The sequence below is a fragment of the Ornithorhynchus anatinus genome, chromosome 13 (genome assembly GCF_004115215.2).
Source record: "Ornithorhynchus anatinus isolate Pmale09 chromosome 13, mOrnAna1.pri.v4, whole genome shotgun sequence".
In the NCBI taxonomy this organism is placed as follows: Eukaryota; Metazoa; Chordata; class Mammalia; order Monotremata; family Ornithorhynchidae; genus Ornithorhynchus; species Ornithorhynchus anatinus.
Genome location: NC_041740.1, coordinates 32,968,401 through 32,990,376, shown reverse-complemented (window position 1 = coordinate 32,990,376; position 21,976 = coordinate 32,968,401). Strand labels below are relative to the sequence as shown.

At 41.9% G+C, this 21,976-nt stretch overlaps 1 protein-coding gene across 1 annotated transcript in view; it reads left to right on the top strand.

Moving 5' to 3' along the window:
* Positions 1–21,976, top strand: part of CAMK1D (calcium/calmodulin dependent protein kinase ID) — a 252,179-nt gene that overhangs the window by 108,435 nt on the left and 121,768 nt on the right. Inside the window, exon 2 of the mRNA XM_029077775.2 lies at positions 1,031–1,162. Within this exon, the coding sequence (XP_028933608.1) occupies positions 1,031–1,162 (132 nt within the window). The remainder of the gene's footprint in view (positions 1–1,030; positions 1,163–21,976) is intronic.

Below are 21,976 nucleotides of genomic sequence, written 5' to 3'. Positions count from 1 at the left end.
ATTATCAATCAATCAGTGATATTTGTTGAGTGCTTACTGTGGACAGAGCACTGTACTAAGCACTTGGGAGAGTAATAGTAATTGTGGTATTTGCTAAGTGCTTTGTACTTTGCTTTGCTTTGTGTCAAGCACTGTTCTAAGTAGTGGCACTGTTTTATAAAATGGGGTTGGCAGACAAGTTCCCTCTCCTACAGCAGCTTACAGTCTGAAGAGTGAGACAGACATTAAAATAAATTGTGGATATGTACATAACGAGTGCTATGGCTTTTGCTGCCTCTTAGTTCAGAGAGAAAACGGGAGCCAGGAGTACCTTAGAGCCTAAAGAGCTGCCCCAAAGATTTGATGCCAGTTATGGTGGTTTGTGTCATTGTCCTGGTTAAATTTCACTTCGGGAGCTGTGTTCCACCTACTTCAAACTATTTCTGTAGCTTCATGTAGGCATTTCTGCCCACAAAGGGCAGCACTATTCATTTTTACTGGTTGTGTAAGAGATAAACCGCCTCTTACTCAGGACCTGTGAACACCAACCAATTAACCCCATGTTAATAGTCTGAATTTTGCAAATTCACATGTAATTATGTTAAGTAACTGCATTAATTAATGAAATGCTTGTTTGATGTTTTGAAGTCTACTATGGGTGAAGAGGATTTGCAAAACTGATAATTGAGCTTTGTTTTGGTTTTCCTAAATTTCAGTGCAGCGCAATCCTGGCCTAAAAATTTGTGCACTACTTAGTGGTGATAAGCTATTCAAACAGTTAGCTGGCTTGAGTAGTGGGTATGTAAAATGCTTGGAATGCACCGAAGCACCCATGGGTGTGTGTGTGTTTTATGAATGAATTCTCTTCAGTATGGGAATTTTGGGTGCGCTTAGGATGAAAAATATCAGAAATACTTTCATTCTCATCATTTCCATTATTAATAACTGCAGTATTTGCCTGGGGTTAATAATATTATTTGAATAGTAAAATATGAGGCATTATATTTGTGATGTTTCTAAGTCCCTCTTTTTTTTTTCTTCAATCCTACAGGGGTGCATTTTCTGAAGTGGTTTTAGCAGAAGAAAAGGCAACTGGAAAACTCTTTGCAGTTAAGTGTATCCCCAAGAAGGCACTCAAGGGCAAGGAGAGCAGCATTGAGAATGAAATTGCAGTTCTGAGAAAGTAAGTGCAGCATGATTCTCTTCCTTTGGACTCCTCTGGCAAGCTGACTTGTTCCATAACATTTGACGGGGTGGGGGGGTGGTGGGTGTTAGGTGCTGGGTTAGAGGGAGCAAGGAGCCTTCTGAGCCCTACAAGGAAGTAAGTCACCAAATAGTTGGAACTCTGGCCCAGACATTCAAAGCCCTGACTTTCTCTGCCCCTTTCTGTCTTGGATGGTGGACAGATCGTTAACATATGGGTGCTTCATTTCCCTTGTTCATTAAATAGGGGTTGTAAACCTAATATACTCGTATAGTAGGGAGAAGACATTCCCTAGTGTTTGTGGCGTGTTTGCAGCTTTGTGGAGAAAGGTTCTGTTGGTATCGAAGAGATGCTGCTTTATTGCCATTGTTGTTTTTAATGGTACTTAAGCACTTACTATGTACCAAGCGCTGGGGTAGATGCAAGATAATCAGAGTGGATACAATACCTGTCCCACGTGGGGTTCACATTCTAGTTAGGAGGGAGGAGGATTTAATCCCCATTTTACAGATGAGGTAACTGAGGCACCGAAATTAAGTGCTTGCCCAAGGTCACATAGCAGGTAAGTGGCAGAACTGGGATTAGACCCCAGGTCCTCTGACTCCCAGGGCTATGATTTTTCCACTAGGCCACACTTCTTCCTTTGTAATTCCCCACAGCACTTAGTACAGTGCTCTGCACATTCTAGGTGCTCAATACAGACTTTGGACTAGTGGAGAATCAATCAATCAATCCTATTTATTGAGCACTTACTGTGTGCAGAGCACTATACTAGCCTCTCGGGAGAGTCCGATGTAACTGAGTTGATAGACATATTCCCTGCCTACAAGGATCTTAGAAGTCTTAAAATGCAGCAACAGAAGTGGAGTGGGGTGGCCATACAAGTATGAGCATCAGCGTTGCGAAACTTAACCCCAGCGCTACCAAAACATTGAGCCACGTTTAGGCTAACGTGTATGAAACTCGGGCAGCAGCTGTACTGTTCCTCTGAAACCCGCCACTGAGTGCGTAAAGTTCATTCTCAAATGTCCTTAATGTGCTACTCCGAACTCACTGCACAGAAACCATTCAGCAGTATACCTGGTGAATGAGCATAGCGTAATGGATAGAGCACAGGTCAGGGAGTCACAAGGTCATGGGTTCTAATCCTGGCTCCACCACATGTCTGCAGTGTGACCTTGGGCAAGTCATTTCACTTTCCTGTGCCGCAGTAACCTCATCTGTAGAATGGGGATTGAGGCGGTGAGCCCAACGTGGGACAAGAACTGTGTCCAACCCAGTTGGCTTGTATCCACTCCAGCGCTTAGTACAGTGCATGGCACATAGTAAGTGCTTTTATTATTATTAATGAGCCCATCTTCTTGCCACTGTTGCCATGCAAGATCTTCAGAGTCCACCGAGTCATGAGTACAAAACAGCAAAACGTGTTCAGTAGGACTGTGTATCCTGTTCTGACCTTTATATGATTCCACAAGGAAGCACTCTGCACGCCAGGAAACGTTCTGCACGTCAGACCCCTTAGATAATAAATGTCTCGGCCTTTCTGGGAGTGGGCTTGTCTTAGGACTTTGCTCTTGTGGAGACCCAGAGAGTTATCTCTCACTCTTTAAAAAGAATAAACAATATGGTTTTGGAAGAGAATGTGTCTGAAAGAAAAATTTAACTTAAGGGCACTAGAATAGAAGGAAAATGCCTGCTAGTGCAAGATTAAACGGACTCATTTCCCTGCCAAAGTGGAGAACCGGAGTTACTCATCTCACGTGAACTTGGTCTTGCTTGCAGCGAGTTGTAAGGAAGGAGGGGGAAAGCAGTGTGGCCTAGTGGAAAGAGCAAGGACCTGAGAGTCAGAGGATCTGGGTTCTAATACCAGCTCCACCAAAGTCCCTCTAGACTGTAAACTCCCTCTGAATTGTAAGCTTGTTGTGGGCAGGGAATGTTTGTTGTATTGTACTCTCCCAAGCGCTTAGGACAGTGCTCTGCATACAGTAAATGCTCAAATACTATTGACTGACATTTCTGCTGTGTGGCTTGGGCAATTCACTTCACTTCTCTGTGCCTCAGTTACCTCCTCTGTAAAATGGGGTTTAAGATTGTGAGCACTCTATGGGATAGGGACTGTATCCATCTTGTATTTACCTCAGTGCTTAGTGTGGTTCCACATAGAAAGTGTTACAGAAATACCTTAGAGAAAAAAGGGGGAAATTTGGGAGTTGTGATTTTTGAGGTACCTTTTGTATGTAGAGACCAAGTGGCAGTACTGAGGTTCATTGCTCCACCAAGTCCTGGGCTTTACCTCATCTTGCCTGCACTTGAATCCCCTTTACTGAGTTTAGGAATAGTAGGCAAGTGGGCTTCTGTGTAATCCTCATGGTCTTTAGATGCAGCAGGCCTGATTGTATGCTTCTTGGTCTGTTGTGCTGACATGCTGACTTGATTTATGTCCATCTGGACATCACACAGTGTCATCTGCCAAGGAGAAAAGAGAAAATACCAAATAGATATAACAAATTATATTTTTCAACCAATCAGATCTCTCTGAGATGCTGCACTCTACACATTGGGAAGATTTTGCCGTGAAAGAGATTTATCCATTTTTATCCATTATTGTACTCGCGGTTGTACTCGCTGTAATGTGGGTTCCAAAACGAACTTTGTATTTGGTAAGTAGATGTGAGATAGAGCTCAGAAAAAAAAATGGTGATAAGTATTGTGACAGGCTGTTGCTATGCAGCCAAGAGATATAATTGTTTGGCTTTGGCATCCGGTGAGCTCAATCTGTCCGATAGGAGCCTTCCTGTGCAGGGTAGTTAGTTACAGCTCCATGAAATAAAATAACACCAGTGTTGTGCCTTTGTGCCAGGGTTTGAGGCTTAAAACGTCAGCAGCTTTATTTATTCGGATTTATATATAGAGAGAAAGAGCTTTTCTTCCAAGGGACTCATGGGCTGACCAACGAACATAAACCAGCAACCTTTAAAGTAGGGATGTGGTAGGAGGAAGAAAGAGGGACAAAGGCAATTGGCCTCAGTCTGCACTTGGTTCCTGCTCCATCCTGGCATGGTCACACATTTTTTTCTGTTAAAGACTCTTCCCCACAATTCTAGTTCACTAAAGTTCTTCTGCTGGTTGGTCCTTTCTCAATCAATCATTGATATTTATTGAACGCTTTCAATATGACGGGCCCTAGATTAAGAGGGTGAAATGCAGTTTGTAGAGACAATCTCTGCCAAGGAGTTTACCATCTAGTGGATTCTCTTCTCCACAACACTCTCCTGTTCTCCCAACTCAGAGAACTCAGCTCTCAAGGGGTTCCCCCATTACACCCACCTCCCCTATCCATGAGGATTATGTTCAAGCAATGGTACTTAAGTGCTTACCCCATGTTAAAGAAAACTCCATTGTGTTGTATCCAAGCAGACTCTTTTCCACATGAACATTCCCTAATTCCCTAAAGATGTTCTAGTCATAATGTGGAATGCAAACACATATGACAGAAATGATACATTTCTCTGTCTTATTCTCTAGTGCTCTGGGCATCTACCCCCACCCCCTTAAAAAGGTAGATGAAGTACATGACAGAGAAGTTATTGAATGGTTGCCACAGCAGGGGATGGGGTTAGCTGAATGGGTTCAGTTTAGAGGTGATAGCCAGGTCATTTGAGTTAATCATTATGAGAAGCAGCTGGCCTAGTGGATTAACCCACAGGCCTGGGAGTCAGAAAGACCTGGGTTTATTATCCCAGCCCTGCCACTTGTCAGCTGTGTGACTTAGGGCAAGTCACTTAACTTCTCTGTGCCTCACTTACCTCATCTGTAAAATGGGGATTAAGACTGTGAGCCCCACGTGGGACAACCTGATTACCTTGTATCCCTCGTGCTTAGAACAGTGCTTGGCACATAGTAAGCACTTAAAAAATACCATTACTATTATTATTCATTGCCTCAAGTTCCTCATTTGTAAAATGGAGATTAAGACTGTGAGCCCCACAAGGGACAAGGGCTCTGTCCAACCTGATTAGCTTGTATCTACTCAAGTTCTTAGTACAGTGCCTGGCACAATGTGAGCACTTAACAAATATAAAAAAATTAGTATTTATTGAACACTCTATCTATGCAAAGTATTGTACTCAGTGCTTGGGAGAGTACAATTGTTAGGAATGAGCCCTTGCCCTCATGGAGCTTTCAATCTAGCCAAGGTTCTTGAGTTTTATTCTGACTCCGGCAGAGGAGATTTCTGTTCTTAATTTTGTTGGCTCCTTTGATTGTTAAATGGGAGTAATAATATTCACCAAAATGCTGAGGAGATTAACTGTATACAAAGCACTTTATGTAGAGAGACCTTAAGAAATGCTGAACAATGCAGTTGTAAATGCTAGTACCATAAAGATTTAAAATTAAAATAATTTCCTTTGACACTGTAATTTTATAATCCTGACCTGCAGAAATAGGATAGGTAACCCTCACTCCTGATCAGAAAGCATTGGTACCCTAAAACTTCAGTTATTCTGTATACCAAAAAGGCTTTTCCCAGTGAATAGTAATGAGAAGGTAGGCTGCTTAAGCTACACATGAGACAGCTGGTGGCTGTATTAAGTAATAGCTTCAGAGGAAAGCTTTTATGCAGATTAATTTGTTGAAATCAGTCCTACTCTTGCTATTGCCATTTTGTTCTGAAGACAGAAGGCTAGGCCCATTTGCTTGTTTAAATCACTGCCAAATGCAAGTTTTTGTGTGCTTGAGTGAAGCATATGCTTTGGTAAGAATTCACTGAGTTGGGATGACAAAACACCCCTTTCTCTAAATAATTTAAATACGCACTTAGTTCATGCAGCTGATATTGAGGTTTTCTTTGCCACCCTGGCGGTGCCTTAAGGGTCAATTCTACCCAAGAGGAGATTTTGCTGTCAGAATTAAGGTGTGAAAGGAAAATGTACAAGTGTTATGGGCCCTGGAATAGGTTGTTGTTTTTTTTAAATGGCATTCGTTAAACACTTGAGATGTGTCAAACACTGTTCCAAATACTGGGGGTAGATACAAGTTAATCAGGTCAGATACAGTCCCTGTTCCACATGGGGCTCACAGTCTAAGTAGGAGGCAGAAGAGGTATTGAATCCCCATTTTACAGTTGAGAAAACTGAGGCACAGAGAAGTTAAGTGACTTACCCAAGGTCACACAGCAGACAGATGGCAGAGTTGAGATTAGAAGCCAGATCCTCTGACTCCGAGGCCCATGTTCTTTCTATAAGGCAACACTGCTTTCTCTTTTTGAGACACTGGAATTCCTCTAATAATAATTATTATGATTATTACAAGCTGTGTAAACATAAATCTCATAATGAGTTCTACCCAAGATAATGACTATAGTCCGATTTGCATTGTGTGAAAGGATATTGACAACCGATGATTGTGGAAAACCTAAGGAGAGATTCATAGTCCCCTGCCCCCAGACATTTAAAATGAGTTATGCTCAAATACCAACACCAGAATTTTAATTTATTACAGCGAGAAAGACTGACGCTAAATTCAAATTCTCAAAATTCAATAATAAAACTTTTCTTGGCTGGAGCCAGTGATGCTCAGGTCTAGATGCCTATAATTCATTCATTTAGAGGAAGCAGGACAGAACGCTAGAGGAAGAGTCTGGAAGGAGGGAGAACAGTGAGGAGGCTGAGGGAAGAGACTAGAACGGGGAGGAATGGTATTCAAGTCAGGATATGATGAACATCTGACTATGGCTAGCATTGTAGACATTTGGAGAGGCAGGGGATGATCCTGGAAATGTTGTAGAGGAAGATCCAACAGGATTTGGCAACAGACTGAATTTAGGGTCAAAAGAAAGGAAGGAGTCAAAGATAATGTCAAAGATACAAGCTAGAAAGATGAGGAGGATGTGGTGTTGTCAATTGTGATGGGAAAGTTAGGTGGAGGAGAAGACTTGAGAGGACTGATGAGGAATTCATTTTTGGATCTATTAAGCTTAAAGTGCTGGAGGCAGAACATCCTTGGAGAGAGATTCTGGAGACAAAACTCCAGGAGTCTCGTAAGGAGAGCAGTTCGGGCTAGCAAGGTAGATTTGGGAGACATTAGTATAGAGGTAGTAGTTAAAGCAATGGGTGTGAACTAGCTCACCAAAAGAGTGAGTATAAATTGAGAAGAGAAGGGAACTCAGAACAGAGCCTTGAAGGACACCCACAATTAGAAGGTAGGGGACAGAGGAAGAAATAGCTGGGGAAAGAGACTGAGAAGGATTGGCCAGAGGGATAAGGTGAGAACCAGAAGAGGAGAGTGTCAGTGAAACCAAGATTTAATTGTGTTTCCAGGGAATAATAATGATGGTATTTAAGTAATTACTATGTGCCAAGCACTATTCTAAGTACTGGGGTAGATATAAGGTAATCAGGTGGTCCCACATGGGGATCACAGTCTTAACCCCCATTTTCAGGATGAGATAACTGAGGCACAGAGAATTTAAGTGGCTTTCCCGAAGTCACAGCTGACAAGTGGCAGAGCCAGAATTAGAACCCATGACCTCTGACTCCCAAGTCCATACTCTTTCCACTAAGCCACCCTGCTTAGTGGAAGGGAGTGGTCCACAGCGTTGATGGCAGGAAATAGGTTGAAGAGGATTTAGAACAGAGTAGAGTCTTAGATTTATGAAGAAGGAAGCCTGTGAATAGTTTTCATCCTTCAACTAATCTCTGTTAATCATTCACCAAAACAATTCCACTGAAAAAGATGCATTATCTCCCACCAGCAGAAGCATGTAAAGATCTGACTGCAGAGAGGGCATCCTAAACAACTGGAGTAGCTAAACATTGTTCAGTCGTGCTTCATAGTAGATTAAATGCACGGAATCTTGGGGAGACAGATAGGGCTTATTTAAAAGAAAAAACAACAAACTACTTCCCGTCTATAATTTCCCCTTCATATATAGAAATGAAATAGATCCAGGTCAAATCATATGCGAATGGGGTATTTTTTTTCTGTTTCAGATGAGTGTCAGGTTGTTTCCTCCACATGAACTATGCTAGAAGGGTGGCATTATTTATTTTCATTCATTCAACAGTATTTATTGAGCGCTTACTATGTGCAGAGCACTGTACTAAGCGCTTGGAATGTACAATTCGACATTTGGTCAGACACATTATCTTAATTAACTTTTGTTTATCATTTCCAATGTTAGCTTATTTAAATGATGAATAATGGAATAAATAGCACATACACACAGAGGGGAACACCCACAGAAACACGAGAGGGAGAGCTGAGTCTGAGTGTGAAGGCAGCGGGACGAGCAAACCCCCTTGCACACGTGCACACAAAATAGACTCACCCAGATATTTGTAGGGTCATGTTTAGAGGCATATCCACTCAGGATCGAGTGGGGAAGGACTAGTTGGGCATAAGAAGTTTAGAAAAAGCCCTGATGGTCATAGTTGACCAAAGCTGAATGAGTCAGCAGTTCAAGTCCAAAAGCCAGTCTGGCACTGGGATGGGTCACACATTTAGAGATTGCTGTTCTGGATGTCTGTGGGTCTAGCTGACTTGGATTTACATGACTGCAGACTACAGCCTCCTGGACCAGAGGAGCCCTGTTATTGAGAATCGAAGCTGAAAGCCGGTCAGCAATGTACTGTGCCGTAGTTCACGATTCCCATCTCAATATCTACCCTGGCACTTTTGGGTGTATTAATGTACACATTCTGCATAGTGGGTTTTTTCATATTCCACACTCCTGCTATTACCAGTTATATCTGTTTCCTCCTGCTCCTAATCTATGCAATTTATAATCTTCCTGCCTTTCCCATTTCAATTACAAGATCCTTGGGAACAGGGAAAGTGCACAGCTTTGCTTTTGTTGCAGTGGGTCCTCTCCTAAAGGTGTAGTACAGTGCTTTACATACAGGTGCTCAATAAAAAATATTACTGAATGAGATATTGAAAAAGTCAGCACAGTGCAGGGTGGTATTCACTGGAGCACAACATGCAAAAATTGAAACGTAATCCTGCTGGTAGCTGCTGGTCGCACCCTTTTAATTGTGCTGTGTCCTGTTTGGGTTACCTCACTTTAGCAGGATATGGAAAAGTGACAAACATCATTCAAGAGGGAAAGGCTGAAGAGGTGGTTGAGGTGATTTCATCATGCTCTTCCCGTAGATGCAGAATTTGTATGGGGAGCAGAATGGGCCATTGTCCACCATATTTACTGAGGATCTCACGGGATGAGAGAGACTTCAAGAAGAAGGGATCGAAACGCCTGACCACTCGGCTGAAAAGGCATGGAATGGGTTTCCTTGAAAAGCTACAATTCCCTCTTTGGAGGTCTTTAGAAAAGAATAAATAGCCATTGTCCTGAATGGTTTAGGCAGAGGACTTGACCAGTTAGAAGCAGTGTGCCCTGGTGGGTAGAGCACAGGCCCGGGAATCAGAAGAACCTGGGTTTTAATCCCGCCTTTGCCGCTTGTCTGCCAGGTGACTTTGGGCAAGTCAGTTCCCTTCTCTAAGCCTCAGTTACTCCATCTATAAAATGTGGAATAAGACTGTGAGCCTCATGTGGGGCATGGGCAGTGTCCAACCTGATTAACTTGTATCTACCCCAGAGCTTAGTAGTAATAATAATAATTGTATTTGTTAAGCACTTACTATGTGCCAGACACTGTACTAAGTGCTTAGAATAGTCCTTGGCACATAGTAAGTGCTTAACAAATAACATAAAAAAAATAAAGTTGATGGTGAGCTGGGTTTGGAAGGCTGATCTTGGCATGGGAAGATATGGGGTAGAAGAGGGTCAGGGATTTGAGATTCACGCAACTGGAGTCAGGGGCTTGTTCTGGGTTGGGCAGTGAAGTTAGGCTCTCCACTTGGAGTTAAACTCTCTAACCTGGAGTTAGTGAGATGGGGTTGGTGATGGATGGCTCAGGCTGGTAAACCCACTGTCATACACGCCTCCCTGAATCCCTTTCTCACCACGGTGACTTTTTCCAGTCCTGGCTCATCCTACACTGGCTCATCCTACAAAGTTCAGCACTGAACTCTGCCATTTCGGACAAGTTCGTTCATACCGCTCTGGAAGTCAGTACTGGCAAGAGCATAGAACAGGATGCCGATTTGGTTGGATAATTTCTGATATTTAGTCAGGACACCACAGAGACGAAGAGAGGCCAAAACACAAATATGAAAAGACAATTACAGACAGAGAAAGAAAGAAAGGTATAGGCAGTTGGAGAAATGGAAAACCCTCACATTCACTGTGTTGCCAAATTCCTTCAGGTTGAGCTGCACAACATTTTCAGGAGCTGCCCTTTCCTCTCCATCCTTATGGCCACCAGGCTAGTCTGAGAACTTGTCATATCCCAGCATGATTATTGCAGCAGCCTCTTTGCTGATCTCCCTGACTCCAATCTCTCCCCTATCCAGTTCATACTTTACTGCTTTCAGAACATTTTTCTAAAATGTCCAATTGGTTGAAATTTTACTCATCGAGACTCATTCTCTTCTCTGCTGTCAGTAGCCTCTTGCTCACACCTTTCCCCTCCCTGGAATTCCTCCTTCCTTCATATCTTTTCGTAACACAGACCACAGCTTTCCCCATCTTCAGGGACCTTCTGAAATTACATCTCCTCCAGGAGGTCTTCCTGGAATTAATTTCTAAACTCCCAGCTAAATGTTCCCCCAACCAGTACTTCAGTGCTACCTAAGTACTTATGAATATACAACCTCCCATATTCAATTAATCAATGATATTTTTTGAATGCTTACTGTGTGAAGAACACTATACTATGTGCTTGTGAAAGTACAATTCAACAGAGTAGTATTTCACTTATGTACATGTCTTACATTCTCTATTACTTAAATACAAACTCTTGTACGTATCGTTTTCCTTCTTCCTCCTAGTGGAAATTATGTCAGTGTTTGCTTCCCCAGCTAGATTGTAAGGTCCTTGAGGGATCATGTCTGCTAAGTCTACTGTACTCTATCAAACACAAAAAAAATAGTGTTCTGCACACAGGTGCCCAATAAATACTCTTGATTGATTGGAACACAGATATACTGTGGCTTAGAAAAACAGGCGTGAAGAGTGACAGATATATCACTGATGCTCAGAAGCAACATCATTCAGTGAAAAGAGCAGGGGCTTGGGAGTCAGAGGTCGCGGGTTCTAATCCCGGCTCTGCCACTTAGCTGTGTGACATTGGGCAAGTCACTTAACTTCTCTGTGCCTCAGTTACCTCATCTATAAAATGGGGATTAAGACTGTGAGCCCCACATTGGACAACTTGATTACCCTGTATTTACCCCAACACTTAGAACAGTGCTTGGCACAGAGTAAGCACTAAACAAATGCTATCATCATTATTATTAATAGTAGTAGTAGTGGGACACACCATAATTAGTGTTTAGGAAGGTACAACAGAAGCAGAGATTCACTGCCCATAAGGATCTTACACTCTGTCACCAATTAGCAAAATCACAGGTGATAATTACCATGAGGCCTTAATTCCCTGAAAAATACCTTTCTTTCCTGAAATGATTTAAACAAAAAGCCATAGAGCTAATCACTGTTCCCTGCCGTTACTTACAATGAGAATGATTATATCTTCTTTTTAAAACTGGGGTGAAGAATGAATAATTCTACTTGTTGGGGATAAATGGATAATTGTCATTTCATTTATTGCAAAACCTATATTTTTTATCTTTTTTTAAAAAAAAAGATCGTATTCTTGTTCCATCACCGGTATCCCCCAAGTCAATTTTAACTCTGAATCAGTTGGGAAATGGTATACATTGAGAGTTAGGTTAGCCAAAGCACAGCATGGCTTGGAGCAAAATATTAACAAATTCTTATTATCTGACACTAAGGACAACATTTTGAGAAATACTTCAAAGAAAAAGCAGTTTCTAGACTTTGAACTAGTATTTAGCCTTCTTAGTGGTTTGCTTAGCCTAAGCTTTATCAGTCAATCGATGGTGTTTATTGAGCACTTACTCTGTGTAGAGCAATGTATTTAGCACTTGGAGAATATAGCACAACAGAATTAGCAGAAACGTTCTGCCCATAATGAATTTACAGATAGCGCTTTAGTAATTCTCTTTCCTGTAGACTTTAAGTACACTTAATCTGTGGGAGTAGTATTGCCTTTTATGGTATTCATTATGCACTTACTATGTGTCAGGTACTGTACTAAGGGCTGGCATAGATACAAGATAATCAGGTTGGATACAGTCCCTGACCCTCATGGGGATCACAGTCTTAATCCCCCTTTGTGTAATACAAGGTGGCTTTTCTAGGCAGACATTTGATAAGATATAGGGGAAGTGCTAATATTTTGCTTTAATCGTGCTGTGGCAGGTTAGCTTGATGTATCACGCTTCCTCTGAAAACCTCAAAGCACTTTCCCACCCATTGAGTTTGATTCTTTCCTTATCAGGAAGAGAGGCTTTTTTGAAAGTCAATGGGGGCTTCGAGTTCTTGAACTTTGGAGCTTTGACCTTTACAGAGAAGCCAGCAAGGACAAGTCTGCTCAGGTGTGATGGGTTGCGGAAGTCCTGGTCCTGAGGGAAGGGGTTCCTGTAATGATGGGTGAGTCAGAAGCAGGCACCCTTTCCATGGGATTGAAGCAGCTGCAGTTTGGATGAGTTGTGAGGTAGTAGTCATGAAGTAATGCTTCTAGGGTTTTGCTTGCTGTGCTTGTGAAGGAATTCCTGTGGACCACTTTTTTCACCCTCCACATGTCCTCTCCCTGCCAGATGCCAAAGGCCCTAAGGGTGGCCATTTGATTACATTACTGGAGCGCTATCCAGAACTCTCTGAGCAACAAAGTCAACTGCCACCTGCAAAACAGGATAGTCTAATGGAAAGAAGCCTGGGAATCAGAGTCCCTGCTTCTAATCCCTGCTCTGCCAGTTGCCTGCTGTGTGAACTTGGGCAAGTCCCTTATCTTCTCTGTGCCTCAGTTACTTCACTGCAAAATGGGGATTTAATACCGGTTCCTCCTACTTAGATTGGGAGTCCCATGTGGGATAAGGACTTTGGCTGACCTGATTATCTTGTGTCTACTCCATGGCTTAGTACAGGGCTTGGCACGTAGTAAGTGCTTAACCAATACCATTATTATAATAATTATTATAATTGTTATTAGCATTAACCACAGAGACAAGAGTTGGGGAACTCCCTCTCTAAACTTTATGCTCTTTGTGGTCAGGGAACATATCTATCAACTCTGTTGAAATTGTACTCTCTGCAGTGCTTATTGTGGTCTGCACACAGTAAACTCTCAATAAATATCATTGATGGAAATTGATTATAGATTCTCAAAGTGTATTTGGGAGAGATTAAGTGTTTAAACTATGGTTGTTTGGCTGAATTCCACTTGGGGAAATAATATTCTGATTTCATAAATTCCTCCAGCTATTTCAAATAGATGAGGTGTTCCAGTGTTTCTCTCTCTAGCTCTGTCGTCATGTTAGTTACATTGGACTGCAATACCACCATGTGATCTGACGCATGTGGATGTGTTTCCTTATTCCAGAAAGCACTAAGTAATGAGGTTCTTAATAGTATTTCCACTTGTGCTGCCTTCTTGAAGATTATCTACGTTTACCAGCTTGCCAAATTCATTCAATCCTATTTATTGAGCATTTGCTCTATGCAGAGCACCGTACTAAGTGCTTGGGAGAGTACAGTACAGCAACAAGGAGATACAGTCCCTGCCCATGATGACCTTACAGTCTAGAGATGAAGATAATAATTCTGAATCTACTCAGAAAAAGGAAGGGTAGGGACCAGATGCAGTCTGTCTTGGTGGCAGTGTGGTCTATTAGAAAGAGTTTGGGTCTGGGAGTCAGAGGATGTGGGTTCTAATCCCAGCTCTGCCACTTTCCTGCTCTGTGGTCTTGGGCAAGTCACTTAACTCCTCGGTGCCTCAGTTTCCTCAGTTTGAGGATTTAACTCCTGTTCACCCTCCTAATTAAACCATGAGTCCCATATGGAATAGTGACTGTGTCTGACCTTATTATCTTGTAACTATCTTAGCTCTATTTCAGTATTGGCACATCATAAGTACTTGACAAATACCATTATTATTTTTATTGTTACTACATATTACATTTTGGGAGATTTCCCATGCCCAATTTTGATTTAACTTCTTGCTTGTTTTCTGGAGAGATTATCTTCATTTAAATACAAATCCAATCATGAGAAGAAGGAAAAAAGAATGAGAGAAAAAGGAAAACAATAGAAAAAAAATTCCCTTCAATTTTTCAGTACACGGAGAGAGAGTTTCTCCAGTTAAAAAATAAATCTTGTGGATGTAAGTTCTCATGTAACTAGAGAAAGGGACTTGTCCTAGTCTGCTTGATTTTAAAACAGCAAAGAATTCAATAGTCTATTCAAAATAAATATTGCTTTTTGTGAGCTTCATCTAGGGGTGGAATCTTTGGGTTTCTCCAAGCCAAAGCTCTGTGCAGAGATCTGGAATACACTTCTAAGTTCAACCCAAAAGCACCTTAAGATAAAGACAATCAATTATATTTATTGAGTGCTTACTGTGTGCAGAGCACCACTAAGCACTTGTAGTTCTGACCTGGGATAATGAATTTTGAAGTGCGTTCTTCTCTGCATCAAGCAGAAATTTCTGATAATTGGCTTTAAGACATCCAATCGGCTTTCTCTCCACTCCTTATCCATTCTCTTCTCCCCAGCTGACCTTGTTTGTGACTGTCAAGAAAATTTATTCACGTGACTCATTCTCATTCTCCCACTTCTTGACCACTTGTACAGTCCCTTTCCTGGGTTTGGAACTCTCATCTAGTCCACCATATCACAGCTCTCCATCTTTTCATGTCTTTTGCAGGAAGCCTGCCCCAATTAATTTCTCTTCTTCTCCCAGGTCATATCTGCCAACTACCACTTCAGCATTTCTGTATAAAGGATGCCCCTGGGTAGTCACAACAGCCCATAGAACTTCTACACATATCAATCAATCAATGGTATTTATTGAACATTTACTATGCACAGTGCACTGTATTAAGCACTTGGGAGAGTACAAAATAACAGAATTAGTAGATACGTTCCTGCCCACAACGAGCTTACATATATCAACTTAAAAATACCACAAATGTTATCATTATTATTATAGAAGTGCCAAGCGCCATACCAAGTGTTGGAGTAGACCCAAAATAATCCCATTGACATACCCTACTCTTTAAGCAGGAACTCATCCACGTATCCACCCCTCCTTTTCATTCCCGTTTGGAAATGATTTTGGCATCCGTCTCCCCTGCTAGAGGGTAAGATCTTTGAGGCCATGGAATTAACTCTGTCGTTCTCTCCAGATTACTCAGTACAGTGTCCTGCAAAGAGTGAGCACTCAGTTAATACTACCGAATGACTGCCGTCACAGAGAAGGGAGCATCCATTTATCAGGTATCTGTTGGCTAAGCGCAGAGGTAGATGCAAGGTAATCAGCTTGAACACAGTCCTTGTCCCACATAGTCTAAGTAGGAGGGAGAACAGGTATTGAATCCCCATTTTACAGATATGGTAACTGAGGCACAGAGCAGTGAAGTGATTTGCCCAAGGACACACAGCAGATGAGTGGCAGAGCTGGAGTTAGAACCCAGATCCTCTGACTCCTACACCTGTGCTCTTTCCACTATGCCTCACAGCTTCACTAGTGTGGGATTCTATTCACACAAAACTCAGTGAAGTCCAGCGTCTTCCCCTTCCACGAGTTTAGTAGCGGGTTGCAGGAACAGGCTGGTAAGTTGTGTTTGCCTCATTCCCCATAACCCTCAGCCAGGAGTCTCTGAAATCACTTCCTGAAGGAAATGGAGCCAGCAGCTTTTACTTTTCCAGACATTTTGTCAAATTAAAATGATGTAAGTTTACATGCAACCGACATCGTGGCTTTAATTCCCTCAGGCATTTTGTTTTTTCACAGTAGAATTAATAGGTCAATACCGACTGCCTTTTAAGATGATAGCCTATTTCAAAAAATAATTTTAAATAAACTGCTGATCCTGTCTTAAAGGCTGCAATATTGAATAACATAATCAAAACTTCAGAAAGGAAACTTAGCTCCCAGAAAGCTATTTACACCAGAAGATTTCTCCAGTGTTTACATGAGGACTGTCGGACTGAGTCAGAGAACAGATGGATTCTGCATGGCAGAAAGCCCTCTAGAATATATTTACAAAAACTCAGGCATACTATGTATTGAAGAATTTAGGCAAGTTTGAGCATTTTTTATGCTAATTAAAGTACATTCTTGGTTATAACAGACCTAGGAATGCCTAATTTTTTAAGCAAAAACCTCCTTAAACACTGATAAAAACATTGAATTTATATGCAGTAGGCCAGTCTTCTGAAGTACAGGACGTTCTGTGATAGATCATTCAGAGAACCTTCCCTTGGACTACTACAGGGATGTGATTTTTTTATTTTTCTGAAAAGTGACCCCATGTTTGCTTACTTCTCTTAGATGAATTTCTCTGAGCGTTTTTCTGGGTTGAGAAGTAGCATGGCATAGTGGGAAGATCATGGGCTTCGGAGTCAGAGGACCTGGGTTCTAATCCTTGTTCTTTCTCTTGTCTGCTATGTGATCTTGGGGAAGTCACTTAACTTCTCTGTGCCTCAGTTTCCTCATCTGTAAAATGGGGTTAAGATTGTGAGCCCCATGTGGGACAGAGACTGTGTCCAACCTGGTAATCTTGATAATCTCATTTTGGTAATCTCAGCACTTAAGATAGTGCATGGCACTTATCCATCATCATCAATGAGATTTGAGTGAAGGGAGGGAGACAGAGAGAGAGAAAAAAAGAGAAAGAAAAAGAACTGTTCTGAAGCCTCTCAACAAGAATGACAGACAAGCCTAGGTTCTCTTTCAGGACTGAAAAACCTACATAAAAGAATCGATCATCATGACAGTGGCTTTTGCAGTGCCACACTCACACTCTCTGGTCCCTGATTTTAATATTGTGCCATACCTAATACTGCACAATGGTAATAATAATGATGGCATTTGTTAAGCACTTACTATGTGTCAAGCATTGTTCTAAGCACTGGGGTAATACAAGCTTATCAGGTTGGACGCAGTCCCTGTCCCACAGGAGGCTCACAGTCTTAGTCCCCATTTTACAGATGAGGTAAATGAGACACAGAGAAGTGAAGTGACCTGTGCAAGGTAACACAGCAGACAAGTGGTGGAGCCAGGGTTAGAACCCAGGTCCTTCTGACTTCCAGACTCGTGCTCTATCCACTAGACCATGCTGCTTTCCTAAGTTACTCAGTAGTCTGTAAGAGAAATTAAGATGCACAGAGTTCCCTGCTGTTATGGAGCTTCCAATTGGAACATCTCTGCAAAGTAGGAAGGAGATGGGAACTTATCATTCCATTCTACAGACAGGGACTCCGAGGTACAAAGGGAGTCAGTGAGGGAACCAGGTCTTTTGATGGCTAATTCAGGGCTAGCACCTCCAGACTCTGCCTGCTTTGACTTTTTATATTGGCTTGGAGCTAAGGTGACTGAGCACTTTAATAAATAAAGCCAAATGGCCCTCAAAAAACTCTCCTGGAGGAGAGAGTGCCAAGTTTATTCTCATTTTCCAACAGCAGAGGCAAAGGAGCATGTCTCAAACTGAGTCAGTGATAGAATTGGCGTTTGATAGAATTGGCGTTACAACCAAAGTCTTTATTTTCTGAAATTGATTTTTTTTGAAAGGACTACACCACTGAGGTTTTAAAAACTGATTGGTCCACATGAGATTTGCTGAGAGATGTATGTGTGTTTATAGGTGGGATTGATGAACTGTTTGATAATAATGAAGGTGAATGTTAAAAAGATGAAACATTAATGGTACTTATTTGGGAAGCATAGGCATCATCACCATAGTTATGCATTAAATATTGGTGGGAACCATGAGATGTTCTTGATGATTTTCTTTTCCTCTTTGGCTAAGGCTAGTTGGTGCAGATCAAGAAGAAGGTGTGGTTTGTGTTTTTTTAAAAAACTATATTTGTTAAGCACTTTCTATGTGCCAGGAACTATACTAAGCACCGGAGGTTGATACAAAATAATCAGTACATCTGTACTATATTCTGAGCTTAGTACAATACTCTCCACAAAGAGGCTGCTTGATAAATACTTGCTGTGGTGATGGCTTGAAGAGCTCTTTGTGTTGTCAAAGTGCTTTGCAATTTTTGATGAGTTAATTTACCCAGCAAGGCTGAGGGTGTGTATGTGAGGGAAAAATTACTCTCTGCATTTTTCAGTTGACATGAAATGTCGAGTGATTGGGTGATTACCCATCATCAATGTCAATTCTGGAATTTCAGGCTCCCAGGTCCAGATATTTAGCTTTGGCTTGTTTCTTCTTGAGCAAACCCAGTGGTGTGTTCAGGACGGCCTCGGACCCCAGAGTCGAAACACGTTGGGAAATGGCAAAGGGAAGTGTAACTGTTGTCTCTGCCACTGCCTTTGCCCAAGTGGCGGATTCCAGAAAGTACTTCCATAGCCCACATGTCCTGACTCTGGGTAAGACTGGCAATGAGGAAGGAAATCCCAGCCATTCTCCCCAGTATAATCAGGCAGTCATATTCATTGAGTACTGTACTAAGCGCTTGGGAGAGTATAATATTACAATAAACAGACATTCCCTGCCCACACGAGACCACGCTGTGGAAAGAGTGATTGCTGGGAACAAGCTTCGATTGCTGGGAACAAGCTTCCAGCCCTCTCCTCCGCCATGACATCATTTGCCCTTTGAAGGCAGGGACTGTGCATTTTGCTACTGTGATACTCTCCCAAGCAACTAGTACAGTGCCTAGCAGTCAGTACTCAGTGAATAGCATTGATTGATTTCTGGAAGCCCACAGTGCCTGTTGCCATCTTAGTAAAGGGAGTAGGGCTTTGGTTCCCAAATACTTGTCCTCTCTGGTCACTGTGTGAGACATTTTGTTAGCAGTTTGCTTCTCAAAATGAGCTGTCAATATTTTCACTCAACAGTTTGTGTTTCTCAATAGAAAACCTAGAATTACACCTACCAAACCAAGAATTACACCTGAAAAAAAAAAAAGAAATCTGCCGAGGTAGGCAGTTTGTACACAGAATAGTGTTGTCTAGGCAACAAAGTTTATGGAAATGTAGAAGTAGAACTTGCTACAGGCCATCTCATCTCTGAATATCATAAAGAGTTGGGTTGCCAATTTGCACACAAAGGTCCCAGTATTCAAACAGGATCTGTTACCTGCAACTTGTACTTTTTACCTCCAAACTGTCTTGTAAATCATACAACCAGTTGTGTAATTTGGCTTGCCATAAAAGCAGAAAAGAATAATTCACAGTCTTTATTAGCTAATTACCTGGATAACTCAGGGTCCAATATGCTGTGGAGACACAGTATATTCTACTTGAATTTTCCGGTTATTTCAGGCATAGGTGGCCCTTCTTTGAGCTGAAATATCTGGATGATTGAGACAGTCCATTTGGGGACATGGTTGGTATATGTAATTTGCTGGTTAAGAGGCAACGTGAGGGGGCTGCCTTTAGTTTTGGGGTCCACAGGTTTATGAGATTTTAGAAGGGAGAGTTTCTCAAATTTTTTAATGGTATTTAAGTGTTTACCAGTTTACCAGTGCCAGGCGTTGTTCTAAGTGCTGGGGTAGAAACAAAGAAATCTGGTTGGATATAGTCCATGTCCCACATGGGGCTCACAGTCTCAATCTCCATTTTATGGATGAGGAACAGAAGTCTAGAGAAGTGAAGTGATTCCCAGGCCCCTGATCTATCCATTAGGCAACACTGCTTCTCAAATGATTTATGAAGGAAAGCTTTGAACAGAGCATTTGGGAGAGTACAATGAAATAGAGTTGGTAGATGTGATCACTGCCCATGAGGATCTTATAGTCTGGAGGAAGAATTTACTGCCTCGTAAGTATGTTTCAGTACAAATAATAAAAATAATGCCATCCTCTCAACATGGTCTATGTCTATATCTGTCAGAAACTGAATTGAATTTCAAAAATCAATCTCTAAATCACCTCATGCTTTTAATTTTTTGACTTCAGACAGTGTTGCCTTTGATGTTAAACTTGAAGACCACATGGGTGTGACAAGATAACTAGATGCAGAATAAATTCGAGTAACTGGAAGGCAACTGTCAGCCTGGATACGGTTTCTTCCTGTTTTCTCATTTAATTGAATGAAAATGATTGTCTCTCATTGAGAACCCCTTCATATTCCGGTCTCTGCTCGAGGTACTAAAATATGAATGTCTTCTTGTGAGGACAATTTCTTTGTTTTCTCAGACCCCTGTAGTGGTTCTCCCCTCAAAGCGTGTGAATGAGAAGGCTATACCTGGGGCTCTAGCAACCCACCCGGAACCAGGGGATTTTAACTTTTGAGCAAGGGGGGTGGGAGGGCAGTTGTCCAGGCTTCTGCCCTGAGCCCTTCTCTCCACAGGCCTCAGGGAGGTGGCGGAGGGTGAACTCCCAGGGTCTTAAGCACCATGGCTTAGTGGAAAGAGCACGGGTTTGGGAGTCAGAGGTCATGGGTTCTAATCCCAGCTCTGCCACTTAGGCAAGTCACTTCACTTCTCTGGGTCTCAGTTACCTCTTCTGTACAATGGGGATTAAGACTGTGAACCCCACATGGGACAACCTGATAACCTTGTATCTACCCTAGTCCTTAGAACAGTGCATGGCACATAGTAAGCACTTAACAAATACCATTATTATTTCTATTATTATTATTAAACTGCCACCTCCCCCTTTTCCCTCCCCTCCTCTCCATTCTCATCACAGCCACAGCTTTGGTTGCCATCTCAAATTATGGCCTGGGTAGGGCAGACATGTTTGGAGCTCTGGGGCCATTTTGAGAAGGGGGAGGCAAGTTTGCCCTGGGGAGGATGAATGTCCCCCAGGGCTCCCTTTACTCAAGAATCACCAGAGCCAAAGACTGGCCGCGTCTGGAGTTTCTAGCATAGTCTGCCACTCTCCAGTGTTGATGTTTAGTGTCTAGTTATCTCCCTAGAAGGAGGGGAAGAAGAATAGTGATGAAAACTTCCAGCCGAGCTGACACATGATTTAGAGGTAGGTTCTCCTTCTTGGAGGCAATTGTTGATGTAAACTGACCGAGGGGGACATCTGATCCGGCATGGCCTCAATGGACGGGAATTAATTCTTTTAGTACACAGTGAACACTTATCCAACATTTTACTTTTCCCACTTCCCTTTGGACTTGAGAAGAAAATTTACTTTGAAGAATTGCAGTATTGTTTTCTCAATCTAAATCCTCTTCCTCCTCTTTCTTCAGTTTTATAAAGATTTGTGTGGGCAATTTTTATTTCATATAACATCTGCACACAGAGTCAGTGTTTCAGTAGAAATCCAATTATCTGGACTAATTAGGGCTAAGCCTCATTTTCATATAAGAATAATTGGGTCTGGCCACCTTGGATAGGCCTGAGTTCAATTTTGCTGTTCAAGCTAGCCATGGTCTAGATAGTTGGACTTTGGTTAATTGTCTATACATTTGTTTTGCACCTTTAGCTGGGTAGTTCTAAATTTGCTAGGTACATAAAATGAACCCTACCCTTTCAGGAACTTTTAAAGACAAACCACTGGCATGTTGTGTGTGATCTTGGGCAAGTCAGCTAGACTCTCTACATAACAATAAATAATCATAATAATAAATATGGTATTTGTTAAGCACTTACTAAGTGCTAAGCAGTGTTTTAAGTGGTGGGATAGGTACAAAGTAATCTGATTGTCCCACATGGGGCTCACAGTCTTAACCC